General features: G+C 40.5%; 1 protein-coding gene across 5 annotated transcripts in view; it reads left to right on the top strand.

Moving 5' to 3' along the window:
* The first annotated feature begins 10 nt into the window (after positions 1-10).
* LOC127434579 (trichohyalin-like) overlaps positions 11-12449 on the top strand; it is a 69175-nt gene continuing 56736 nt past the window's right edge. For 3 of the 5 annotated variants that reach the window (XM_051687400.1, XM_051687401.1, XM_051687399.1), the window contains exons 1-2: positions 15-907; positions 10408-10485. In XM_051687400.1, coding sequence (XP_051543360.1) covers positions 776-907; positions 10408-10485 — 210 coding nt within the window. In that variant the 5' untranslated portion in view covers positions 15-775. Of the gene's footprint in view, positions 908-10407; positions 10486-12449 lie in introns of all 5 variants that reach the window. The other 2 variants (XR_007896062.1, XM_051687398.1) reach the window with 2 other exon arrangements.

The raw sequence follows: 12449 nt of genomic DNA, 5'->3' as shown, positions 1-12449 counted from the left end.
TGTACTAATGGGTGTTTGTGAGCGCAACCGGACCCGTGTGATCAGCTGTGACCGTGGGAAACGGACCCAGACCAGCAAAAATCCGCAAGAAAAGCCACGTTAAACCACATCATGGAGTTTAAGGATTCTTGTCTTCACGCATCGCTCAAAGGTTCACCGGGAGCCGCGAGCTAGTATAAAGTAAACGGCTCCTCTTCAGCGCTGTTTACTTTGCGTGTTTTTTATAAGTTTGCCATATTATCCTGGAACTCGTACTGTAACGCATCAGCGCGCGTCCGTGTGCCTGCGGGGGAGCGGGGACGCGCATGGATCAAGGGTCCCGAACTGAAGCCCCCCTCAGAACTCAATCCAGAGCTCGAACCGTCAGCCGAGAACACCCGGGGGATGGACAGTGAGAGTCGGGCTGAACCCCTCCTCTTTAACGAGCACTTATTTACACTGGAGTTACACGATTTGTCGCCTTTTTATCTTGATTAACAATTTTAAATTAAACCTATATAATTATAAAAGCTGGAGAATAGCGTTTAAGCACTTTTGGAGTTAAATGAATTATTATTATTATTTTTGTTACATTTTATTATTATTATTTTACTCAGTATTTTACCCTAAGAGTGGGTCCTGTCAGGTTAGTATTGGAATAAATAATAATTTTTAGCGATTTTGTGATGAGGCGTACAGGAGGTCGGACTGCAGCGCGCGGGGGAGGACTCTCCGGTGGAATTATTGCGCAGTTTTTAAAATAACGGGATAACGGATCACGGACTGAGACACACTCATGGCACAGAGCATGTCTGCGAAAGATAACGCCTGCCGCAAATTCCAGGCCAATATTTTCAACAAGAGTAAATGCCAGAACTGCTTTAAAGCGCGAGACGCGCACCTGCTCACAGATGAAGACGTCACGCAGGTAAGCGACGTCCATATGATAACTAGGCTTACTCTGTTAAAATGACTAATAGTGAAGTAACATGGTAATACCGCGGTATTACTATGTTTATTGGACATACCATGGTCTGTCTGCTGCTTATTAGGTTTTGAGAGACATGCTATTTCATTATATGTCACTTAGCCTACAAGAAATACCATGTCATTACCATTTTTTTTAGACATGACATTCTGGCAATGCCATGTGTATGACATGGTATTCTTTAAAGTGCCCTGGAGTATGGAGTTATACTTGTGCCACAATTCTGCGCGCACAAAATTATGTTTTGAGCGCACAAAAATGTTCTGCGTGCGCGAGATGATATTTTGAGCATGCAAAAAGGTATTTTGCACGCAGTGTGGGTAGGAGGAGAAAGCAAAATGAAAGAATTCTGAGCAAATTCACATTCAAATAAACTTTATTCAAGAGCAAAATTGATTTTCGTTTGCTCAAAATAAATGTATCTTTGCAAGAAGATACATTGCTCTACTCAACAAAGTTCAAGCATGTGCAAAATAACTTTTTGTGCGTTCAAAATATCATCTTGTGCGTGCAGAATTTTTTTTATTTGCTCAAAATATCATCTTGTGCGTGCAGACATTTTTTTACACTCAGAATATAATGTTGCATGTGCAAAATAACTTTTTGTGCGCTCAAAATATCATCTTGTGCATGCAAAATCACTTTTTGTGTGCTCAATTTCATCTTGTGCATGTAGAAAATTTTTGGTGGACTCAAAATATCTTGTGCATGCAAAATAACATTTTGTGACTCGCCTTAATCCGGGTGGCGGAGGACGAATCTCAGTTGCCTCCGTGTCTGAGACCGTCAATCCACGCATTTTATCACGTGGCTTGTTGAGTGCGTTCCCGTGGAGACCTAGCGCGTGTGGAGGCTTCACGCTATTTTCCGCTGCATTCACGCACAACTCACCACGTGCCCCACCGAGAGCGAGAACCACATTATAGTGACCTCGAGGAGGTTACCCCATGTGACTCTACCCTCCCTAGCAACCAGGCCAATTTGGTTGCTTAGGAAACCTGGCTGGAGTCACTCAGCACGCCCTAGATTCGAACTCGTGACTCTAGGTGTGGTAGTCAGCGTCTTTACTCGCTGAGCTACCCAAAGATGCCCGGGTTTGTTCCTGGTAAGGCAGCCGATGCTCTAACCCCACCCCCACCGTTATCTCAGCCATATGGAGCCTGTGGCTGTTAAGTGAACTTAATTACACAAGTTTTGGAGACGCCGTTACTTAATTCAGTTGAGGGAACGAGTTTACTCAATCAGTGAGAAGAGTCAGCATAGTAGGGTTAGTAGTCACATTGGGTAAAAGTGTCTGATAAATGACTAATTAGTAATAAGTTGTATTTTATTTTATTATTTAATTAGTAATAGTAATTAACGGTGCAGTTTCACCAGAGGAATTAGGGCTGCACGTTATCATTATTATCGATTATTTCTCTTCATATTGTAATTGTAATTTATTTGGAATAATAGAATCGCCTAAATGGTCAATTTTACACGAACCCTCTCAGAAGCATAAACATGATGCAATTTTTCAATCAGTTATACACAGAAGTGAGCAATGGACATGTCACTGTTTGGTTAAAATGATAAAACGCTGCAAAAACACACATTAATAGAAACTTTTGAAGTGACACAAGTTGACCCACATGGACTTCTATAATTGACAGCTGTAATTGTAATCTCAATTAGCCTATTTATTCAATTAATTGTGCAGCCCTTGCTATTAGTGAAGTTTAGTAGTTCAAAATCAGGACTGGTAACCTAAAGGTTGTTGGTTCAAACCCCAGAAGGGCTGATCCATAAACTATCATCAAGGTGTTCTTGATAAAGATGCTTAACTTTAGTTTAATCTTGGATTACTGACCCTGAAATTAAAGTGCTTAGTAATTAATGGTGTAGTTTCACCAGCCAGAGTGGAGCGACCTGAGATTCGTCCCATCTCGGAACGTCTCTATTTTGGGACCATGATTGGGACCAGAAGTCTTTTTACTGTTAGGCCGCCCACAGACGCAGGGGGTTTTCCACAACAGCCCAACTCTGTCCTTAAAAAACTGACCACAGCTGGTTCTCGAATAGATGACTGAGGTGACGTGGTCTCAGTTTGCCAGCTGTCTCACTGTATTGTTTGGATTGTTATCAAAGAATGCAAAGATTAGGCAAAGAAAGGCAGAATATTTGGTTCTGCGGTTGTATAGGAATGGAGTGAACGCTTCATTATCTTTGAATTTGAGGGTATGTACAGTTTCATGCAGAATTTGGTTTTAAAAAGTGGTTTTTGAATTGAGAAAATACACCAGACATAAATGTTTCTTACCGGTCATGAAACTGTATTTTGCATGATTGACGGATTATAGGGCTGTGAATCCATTACATTTCTTTTAACTAATTAATCGCGGTTAATCACGGTTCAATTATGGTGCATAATACATTAAAGGTCACTCTCAGTCCCTATATTGTGCACACGCTGGGTCTTGGGCAATTTCACTTTTAACACTGGTTCGAATTAGGGCTGGGCTATATATCAAATATTAACGATATAATCGTGATAATTTTGCTGACGATGTTAAATTGACCAATATCGTGAATATTGCGATGCTTTTATTTGGCCTTTAAGTTTCAGAAAGAGCGCATCAGTAAACTAATTTCATGATCTTTCAGGGCTGAACAATTAATCAAAATAACATCAAAATGGCAAGTTGGTCATATGTAATTATGGTTTTATTTTTTTTAATAGTTTCTTTATCATTAAATATTATCCCCTTTTCTCCCCAATTTGGAATGCCCAGTTCCCACTACTTAGTAGGTCCTCGTGGTGGTGTGGTTACTTGCCTCAATCTGGGTGATGAAGGACGAATCTCAGTTGCCTCCGCTTCTGAGACAGTCAATCCGTGCATCTTATCACATGACTCGTTGTGCACGACACCGCGGAGGCTCACAGCATGTGGAGGCTCATGCTACTCTCCGTGATCCACGCATAACTTACCACACGCCTCATTGAGAGCGAGAACCACTAATCGCGACTACGAGGAGGTTACCCCATGTGACTCTACCCTCCCTAGCAACCAGGCCAATTTGGTTGCTTAGGAGACCTGGCTGGAGTCACTCAGCACGCCCTGGATTCGAACTCACGACTCCAGGGGTGGTAGTCGGCGTCAATACTTGCTGAGCTACCCAGGCCCCAGTCATATGTGATTATTAATACACAAAAGGCTGCAGTTTAAAGACAGATAAACACAGTCTATGTGTGATTCGGAACAAACCGGTGACGCGCTGGTCTGTGGGCACGTGCATGGCAGCGCTCTCAGATCAGTTCACATACATTGTGAAATCAAAGTAAAGCAGATTCAAGCATTCGTGCAATTCCAAACATTAGTAACCGCTACAACTTATTATACAAATTTACAAATGCCACACAGAATAACAGAAAAGGAGGAGATTACAGCATTTCAGGAAATGCGGGACATTGTAAACTGTCAAATACACATTGCCTTTTCTGTGTCGAAATAAAAGCTCCTTGTGAAGTTGAAGTAAATACGACAGCACTTTCGGTGTCAAAATAAAAGCCCCAGGTGAAGGTGAAGTAAACAGGACAGAAATGCATTACTTTTGTATAACACAAATGTGATCAAAGAAATGGAATCACTGCGCTCTACTACTTCAGGGTGCATGTATTCATAAACCCTTAAACAGTCTCAAAAACAAAATGATCCGCACTCCTTTTTCTCAATTCTTTACATTTTATTTTATATCTCACAGAACAGGAGAACACAGATGTTTCAGCCTCACAGCCTTCCTCAGTGTCTGTGTCTATAATGCAAATCTAATAATCAGGATAATAATGATAATTCAGCATTATATTATAATAATAATAGCTTTGCACAACTTGCTTATTCACAAAAATGTGAAGGTAAATGATGCTTTTAAGTAAGCTACTATGAATCATTGTATATGAAATATAAATATAAAAGTGCATATCAAGGAAAATGATTGAATTTCATTTTCCCTTTTGTTTATTTAGTGAAAAACATGAATAGCTTTCCACTTAATGTCTTTAAAATATGGAATCTACTTGGCTGCAATGGCTTTTTGGATGAAATGATGGTTCCTCTAAAAAAAAAAAAAAAAAAAGGCTTTTGAGCCATTTCAGAGCAAATACATAATTATCGATATATACACTATATTGCCAAAAGTATTCGCTCACCCATCCAAATAATTGAATTCAGGTGTTCCAATCACATCCATGGCCACAGGTGTATAAAATGAAGCACCTAGGCATGCAGACTGCTTCTACAAACATTTGTGAAAGAATGGGCGGCTCTCAGGAGCTCAGTGAATTCCAGCGTGGTACTGTGATAGGATGCCACCTGTGCAACAAGTCCAGTCGTGAAATTTCCTCACTACTAAATATTCCACAGTCAACTGTCAGTGGTATTATAACAAAGTGGAAGCGATTGGGAATGACAGCAACTCAGCCACGAAGTGGTAGGCCACGTAAAATGACAGAGCGGGGTCAGCGGATGCTGAGGCGTATAGTGCGCAGAGGTCGCCAACTTTCTGCAGAGTCAATCGCTACAGACCTCCAAAGTTCATGTGGCCTTCAGATTAGCTCAAGAACAGTGCGTAGAGAGCTTCATGGAATGGGTTTCCATGGCCGAGCAGCTGCATCCAAGCCATACATCACCAAGTGCAATGCAAAGTGTCAGATGCAGTGGTGTAAAGCACACCGCCACTGGACTCTAGAGCAGTGGAGACGCGTTCTCTGGAGTGACGAATCACGCTTCTCCATCTGGCAATCTGATGGACGAGTCTGGGTTTGGCGGTTGCCAGGAGAACGGTACTTGTCTGACTGCATTGTGCCAACTGTGAAGTTTGGTGGATGGAGGGATTATGGTGTGGGGTTGTTTTTCAGGAGCTGGGCTTGGCCCCGTAGTTCCATTGAAAGGAACTCTGAATGCTTCAGCATACCAAGAGATTTTGGACAATTACTTGCTCCCAACTTTGTGGGAACAGTTTGGGGATGGCCCCTTCCTGTTCCAACATGACTGTGCACCAGTGCACAAAGCAAGGTCCATAAAGACATGGATGAGCGAGTTTGGTGTGGAAGAACTTGACTGGCCTGCACAGAGTCCTGACCTCAACCCGATAGAGTACCTTTGGGATGAATTAGAGCGAAGACTGCGAGCCAGGCCTTCTCGTCCAACATCAGTGTCTGACCTCACAAATGCGCTTCTGGAAGAATGGTCAAAAATTCCCATAAACACACTCCTAAACCTTGTGGAAAGCCTTCCCAGAAGAGTTGAAGCTGTTATAGCTGCAAAGGGTGGGCCGACGTCATATTAAACCCTATGGATTAAGAATTCATATGCGTTCACTTAAGTTCATATGCGTCTAAAGGCAGATGAGCAAATACTTTTGGCAATATAGTGTATATATTGAAAATCGTCAATAGGCTGAAAAATATCGAGATATAATTTTTTAATACATATCGCCCAGCCCTAGTTCGAATGACAATTAGTAGGTGTTTTCGGGCGATGCGAAGAGATAGCTTGCTTTCATCTCTCGCACGCCTGGTTCAGAAGTCTTCGGGTGAAGTCTTCATTCTCCATACACTAAATCCGCTCCTGTGTTTATTATGCCCTGGACATATGTTGCACGTAATGAATAAGTATGCACTGCATCACACAATCAGTTTCCTTTCAGTGTTGGGATGTGCAGTCAAGTGTGCACCTCATGAAAATGTATATATGCCAATTTTAGCCACAGAAAGTGGGGAAAAACATTAGTGAAGTTTCGGCCCATGTACAAAGATGCCCGGGTTCGTTCCTGGTAAGGCAGCCGATGCTCTAACCCCGCCCCCACCGTTATCTCAGCCATATGGATCCTGTGGCTGAGTAGCCTGCCAGGAACAACTCGAGACACCTTTCTCCCAGTCTCACTGCATTGTGACAAGGTTTCTTGCTTAGTCTTGGAGGACGTGGGGGCCAGGTACACGATCCACGTAAATCTTTATTTTACACGCTTTTTCTTTCTAACACACAAAGGATGGCTTTTCAGTGCACCAATGAACACACACACACACACACACACACACACACTGGACTGCTGTGTGCATCTCTCTCCCTCTTTCTCTCCTCCGGCAGTTCGGACTGCCCTTTTATCCCTCCTAGCTCTCACAGCAAACACAAACAGCTGTTAGTGATAATTGCCCACAGGTGTCAATCCTTACCATTCTTCCTCTCTCGGCCTCACTCTCCACAGACGTCGCTCGGCCACGCCCACTTCACCACATGCGTTAATTGCATTAACGCGTTAAACAAAAAAGATTCATCGCAAAAATTAGCGTGTTAAATTTCCCAGCCCTAATATATTATAATATATGTTTGTTCCTATGACAGCGCTGCACCCGTCAAAATCAATTCTGATTTTGTCCCTCATGCTTTCGTTTGGTGGCTTAATGTGAGGAATATTCTACATATTTTTCGCCACTTAATGTTCCTGAGGGGGAAAAACTTTTTAGACTTTAAAAAGTAAATGACCAAAGGAAAATGGCAAAATATGTAATCTAAAAACTCTGCATGCATACATTCCATGATGGTCTGACAATTTGTGTCATGACATTATAAAGTCATAATTCTCCACTGCAGAGCATGAGAATGGGCAGCTTATTATGAGGGAAATGAAATGAGAAACGAGAGCAGTAGGTCAGGTCAGACTAGTGTTTGATCCTGAAGATAAAAATCGTATTTCATCTATCTGATTCCACTAGTAGAGATACATTTTTAGTAGTGTTTGCTAAAGCAAGCATCACTATTAATATTGTTTTTACTTAGCGATCAGACGGATGATTTTCACCTGGTGGACGATGAAATGGGCGTTAATAAATATCATAGACTTGCATAGAAGGAGGGACACAAGCCAAATATTTCGAGCAAATGTTAAAACAGGTGAAGATATTCCATAGACATACATTGAAGGACAGAACACCTTTGCAACCACATAACAACACACCAAAAACCACTCGGAACACTTAAGCAACCATATTGCAACGTCCTGGCAACCACCCACAATTGAGCGAGACGGCGCCCTCCCACCCTTTCGACCGTCTTGGTTCCAGAAGTGTTCTCCCCATTCATTTTTACCATAGGGATTTCATAAAATCCTTTTACAAAAAAAGAGCCATTCTAAACCATGAACCAAACCAACCAGAAACAAGAATTGCACGGGGCTCTCGTAATGATTCAGGAGCCCTCTTTCTGCCAGACGTCAATATACCCATCTCTCTCTTTCTCTCTGCAGTTGGTCAGGTTTCTATCTGCATGTCCATGCTTTTGTCATACCATTAGAATCCACCCTCCCCCTTGACACACACACACATTGAGACAGTCAGAACTCAGTTCAGCTGTTCTGAGAGAAAAGGGGGACTTTAAAAATAAACAGAACAGACTTTAACCATTGAAGAGGAAAATCTGGCCTACATTACTCTCTCTCTCTCTCTCTCTCTCTCTCTCTCTCTCTCTCTCTCTCTCTATCTATCTCTGTCTCTCTATCCCACTCCATCCCACTCCGTCCCTCATCAGTCATACAGACAATGATTTCCCAGAGCACAAACTATGTCCCATTAGCAGAAGATCAGGTGAATAGATGGAGGAATTTCCCTCCAAAGCCGTCTTGATCCTGTTTGTGATATGAGGAGAATTACATTTTTCCTTTCCTTCAATTTCACTTTGTTTTTCTTACACTCAAACTTTTTCATGGTCCATCGTTCAAGTTGTCAAACCAACATTCCTTTAACCAGACGATAATCTGACAGCGCCCCATACGCATTCATTCTTTGTTGGTTGATTTTGCTCTCATGCATGCTTCTTCTGGTGCTTTCTTTTAAGTTTCTCTAATATTGCTAATCCGTTCCTCTGCACATTGTTGTGCAGCCACATGAGGGTCACTTGTATGGAGGACCAAGTCTGCCAATATTAAATACAGTAGTGGCCAAAACTATTGGCACCCTTGGTAAATATGGACAAAGAAGTCTGTGAAGAAAAAAATCGTCATTGTTTATCCTTTTGATCTTTCATTCAAAACATTCACAAAAATCTAACCTTTAATTGAAGTAAAACGATTGAAACGGGGGAAATTTTCTCCAAAACACATTGGCCATAATTATTGGCACCCTTTTTTTCAATACGTTTTGCAAACTCCCTTTGCCAAGACAACAGCTCTGAGTCTTCTCATATAATGCCTAATGAGATTGGAGAACACATGGCAAGGGATCTGAGACCATTCCTCCATTCAGGACCTTTACAGATCCTTCAAATTCAGAGGTCCATGTTGGTGGACTCTCCTCTTTCTATGGGGTTCAGGTCAGGGGACTGGGATGGCCATGGCTGAACCTTGATTTTGTAGTCAGTGAACCATTTTTGTGTTGATTTTGATGTTTGTTTTGGATCACTGTCCTACTGGAAGATCCAACCAGGGCATGTTGTAAGCTTTCTGGCAGAGGCAGTCAGGTTTTGATTTTTTATCTGTTGGTATATGATAGAGTCCATGATGCCATGTATCCGAACAAGATGTCCTGGACCTCTGGCAGAAAAACAGCCCCACAACATTCAAGATGCATCACCACATTTAACCGTGGGCATTGTGTACTTCTTCATCTCTGTGTGCACCAAACCCATCTCTGGTGTTTGCTGCCAAAAAGCTCTTTTATTTGTTTCATCTGACCATTTTTTTAAATGTGACATAAATGAGTATTTATACTTCCTTATTTTGTATGTATACATTTATTTATTTCTGCATGTATATATTTTCACATTTATGCAGGGGACGTAATGCATTTTTTGGCATTTTATGTTGGTACATTGCCTTAAAGGTGAAATGCAGATTAGTTTTTATTTTTATGTTAAAGAAAAGTTTGTCAAAATTCTGTCAAACTCTAAAAAGGACAAAAATGTTTTTCAGTACCTAACGACTCAAATTTTAGTCTTTTTTTCCACACAAAACTATCATATGGCTTTTGAAAACTTGGAACATACGGTACAAGTGGCATTGAATAATGAATCAATGAATCAAATAGTCGTTAATTTAGGCCATGTTCACATGAATCCGTTTTCGTTTGAAAACTCTGAAAAATGATGACGTTAGGAAACTGAAAACGGATTAACGTGAACATGTCCTAAATTAACGACTATTTGATTAATTGATTCATTATTCAATGCGTTAATAAAGGTAATGGTTTCAAAAGAAGTGGGGGGGAAAGGGTGCACTGATGACCGGTGTAAATGTAGTGAAATCAACAAAAACGTCTTAAAACCAGATGAACAAGCCTTTCTTTATCGCTTTCCATGATTACTCATCATCATTTATCATTATTCTGAATTTATTTGTTGCTTTATAATGAGCGTGCGTGCGTGCGTGTGTGTGTGTGTGTGTGTGTGTGTGTTGTGTGTATTGTGTTTCAGGCAAAACCCATCTATGGTGGATGGCTGCTCCTGGCACCTGAAGGAACAAATTTTGACAATCCTCTACACAGATCACGGGTTTGTTCATTTTAATGGTTGCGCTGCTCTTTAAAGGAAAACTTTACCAAAACACTTTACTGAATGTGAAATAAAATGCCTTACTATAACTCAAAAGTGAGTCTTAAGGCAAGTTCTGCTGTGATCACATAGTAGCATCTCAAAATCATGGTCACTTCCATCAAAACCAAAGCTAACACTCAAAACTTATCAGAAATGCTACCAGTGAGTCTGATTTAGTGTGTAAGCCATTGATTTTTTTTAACACATATTAAAGGGATAGTTCGCCAAAAATGAAAATTCTGTTATCATCTACTCACACTCACGTTATTCCAAAGTTGGGAACATAGAATTTGATTTTATGCAGAAGGATAGCCTCAGTCACCGTTCACTTTCATTGAATGGAAAAAAGATGCAATGAAAGTGAATAGTGACTAAGACTAACTTTCTATCTAACTCCGTTTGTTTTCCATGGAAGATAAAAAGTCATAAGGGTTTGGAACAACACGAGGGTGCGTTAATAATGACAGAATTTCCCTTTTTGGTGAAACATTCCTTAAAAACATAGCATTAAAATATCTCATGCATTAGATGTTGTGCATAATGCTAAAAGAACGTTTATAGACTGAAATTCTGTCTCTTTTATAGCACATTAGTGATGTTGATGTATGCGTATTCATACAGAGCAGGGCATTTAAAGGAGATGCACAGTATTCTGTAAGTGTGTGTGTGAGGGGGCAGTGAAGTCGCTGACTCACTCTCGGTTGTCTCAAGCTGAGCCCGTGAGAAATGGCAGCAAAGGGAGTTTGTGGGATGGGAAACAATTCAACAGCAAACAATAAATCGCAGATTGACAAACAAAATGGAAAGATAATAAAAATAGCCCAAAGTCACACATTAAATCACAATATTACTGTCTATATACGGTGTATTTTAGGTGAAATCAACCTTAAAATGACTTGAGGCCTATTCACACCAATACCAGAGTTTGTTCCTAACAAGCTTTGAATAGGAACAATGGATTCCCATGGAGAAAATACATGCAAAAATATAAAGACAGAAGACGCGGGACGTATGCAACAGCACTCTTTACTCATCTGTCTTGCAAAAAAAAACCCAAACAGATACTTCAATCCTCAGATTGCATCAAAAACATGGAAAGAACATAGTGAAACCGTTATGCCAAATTAGTAAATAAATGTCTTAACTGCATTAATCTCATGAATTGACAAATACATTTTTTATTTATAAAGATCCATGTATTAAACCAGAATAAATGTTTGTAGAACAGCGCCGCTTACTGTACAGGGGTGAAACTTTTATTTATTTATTTATTTATCTCGGTCTCTGTGTGAATAGACTTTTTCGTCTGCAGTTCGTCTCGCAAATTCATCGTGAAATTCGGCCTTTACATTTAGTTGACCGCGTACTATGCTGGGATACGAGAAAGAATTGAAACACTGAAAAAATAGCACGCATCAGCTTTAAGGATCGCAAATGAGACATTTACAAAATAGTGGAAATTAAATCAACATTTTTAACAACTTCTACGCCAAATTTGCAGAAAATGTGCTCTGTCTTCTGACAAAGCCGTCAGTAGACTTTGGAACTGACGTAAGAAGGACTGGGGGCCATTCACACTAAATGCGTTATTGCGTCCGTTTTACATGCTTTTCTTTGTAAACGTGTTAGACGGACGTCTTTTAGCGTTGTGCCACGTCTTGCTGGTTTTTCAGCGCCATTGTGCAAGAGCTCTGCATTATTTTTAGACGCCGTGTCAAGTTAAAAATAACTTCTAAATCCCATAATGCTCAAAATACTGTTGGGAAAAATTAAATCATACAAATTAGTTCAAATAAATTAACCTTGATGAGTATTTAGAACTTTCTCTTTCTTTTGAGTTCACGAAACGGGCACCTTTTAAATAACCTGAATTGTTTTATTGTTTCAGAGTTAAATAAACTGAAACTGGGCAGGGTATTTCT

Source organism: Myxocyprinus asiaticus, chromosome 44, assembly GCF_019703515.2.
Source record: "Myxocyprinus asiaticus isolate MX2 ecotype Aquarium Trade chromosome 44, UBuf_Myxa_2, whole genome shotgun sequence".
Taxonomy (NCBI): Eukaryota; Metazoa; Chordata; class Actinopteri; order Cypriniformes; family Catostomidae; genus Myxocyprinus; species Myxocyprinus asiaticus.
Note: the sequence above shows the minus strand (reverse complement) of the source record. Positions and strands in the feature narration are given on the sequence as shown.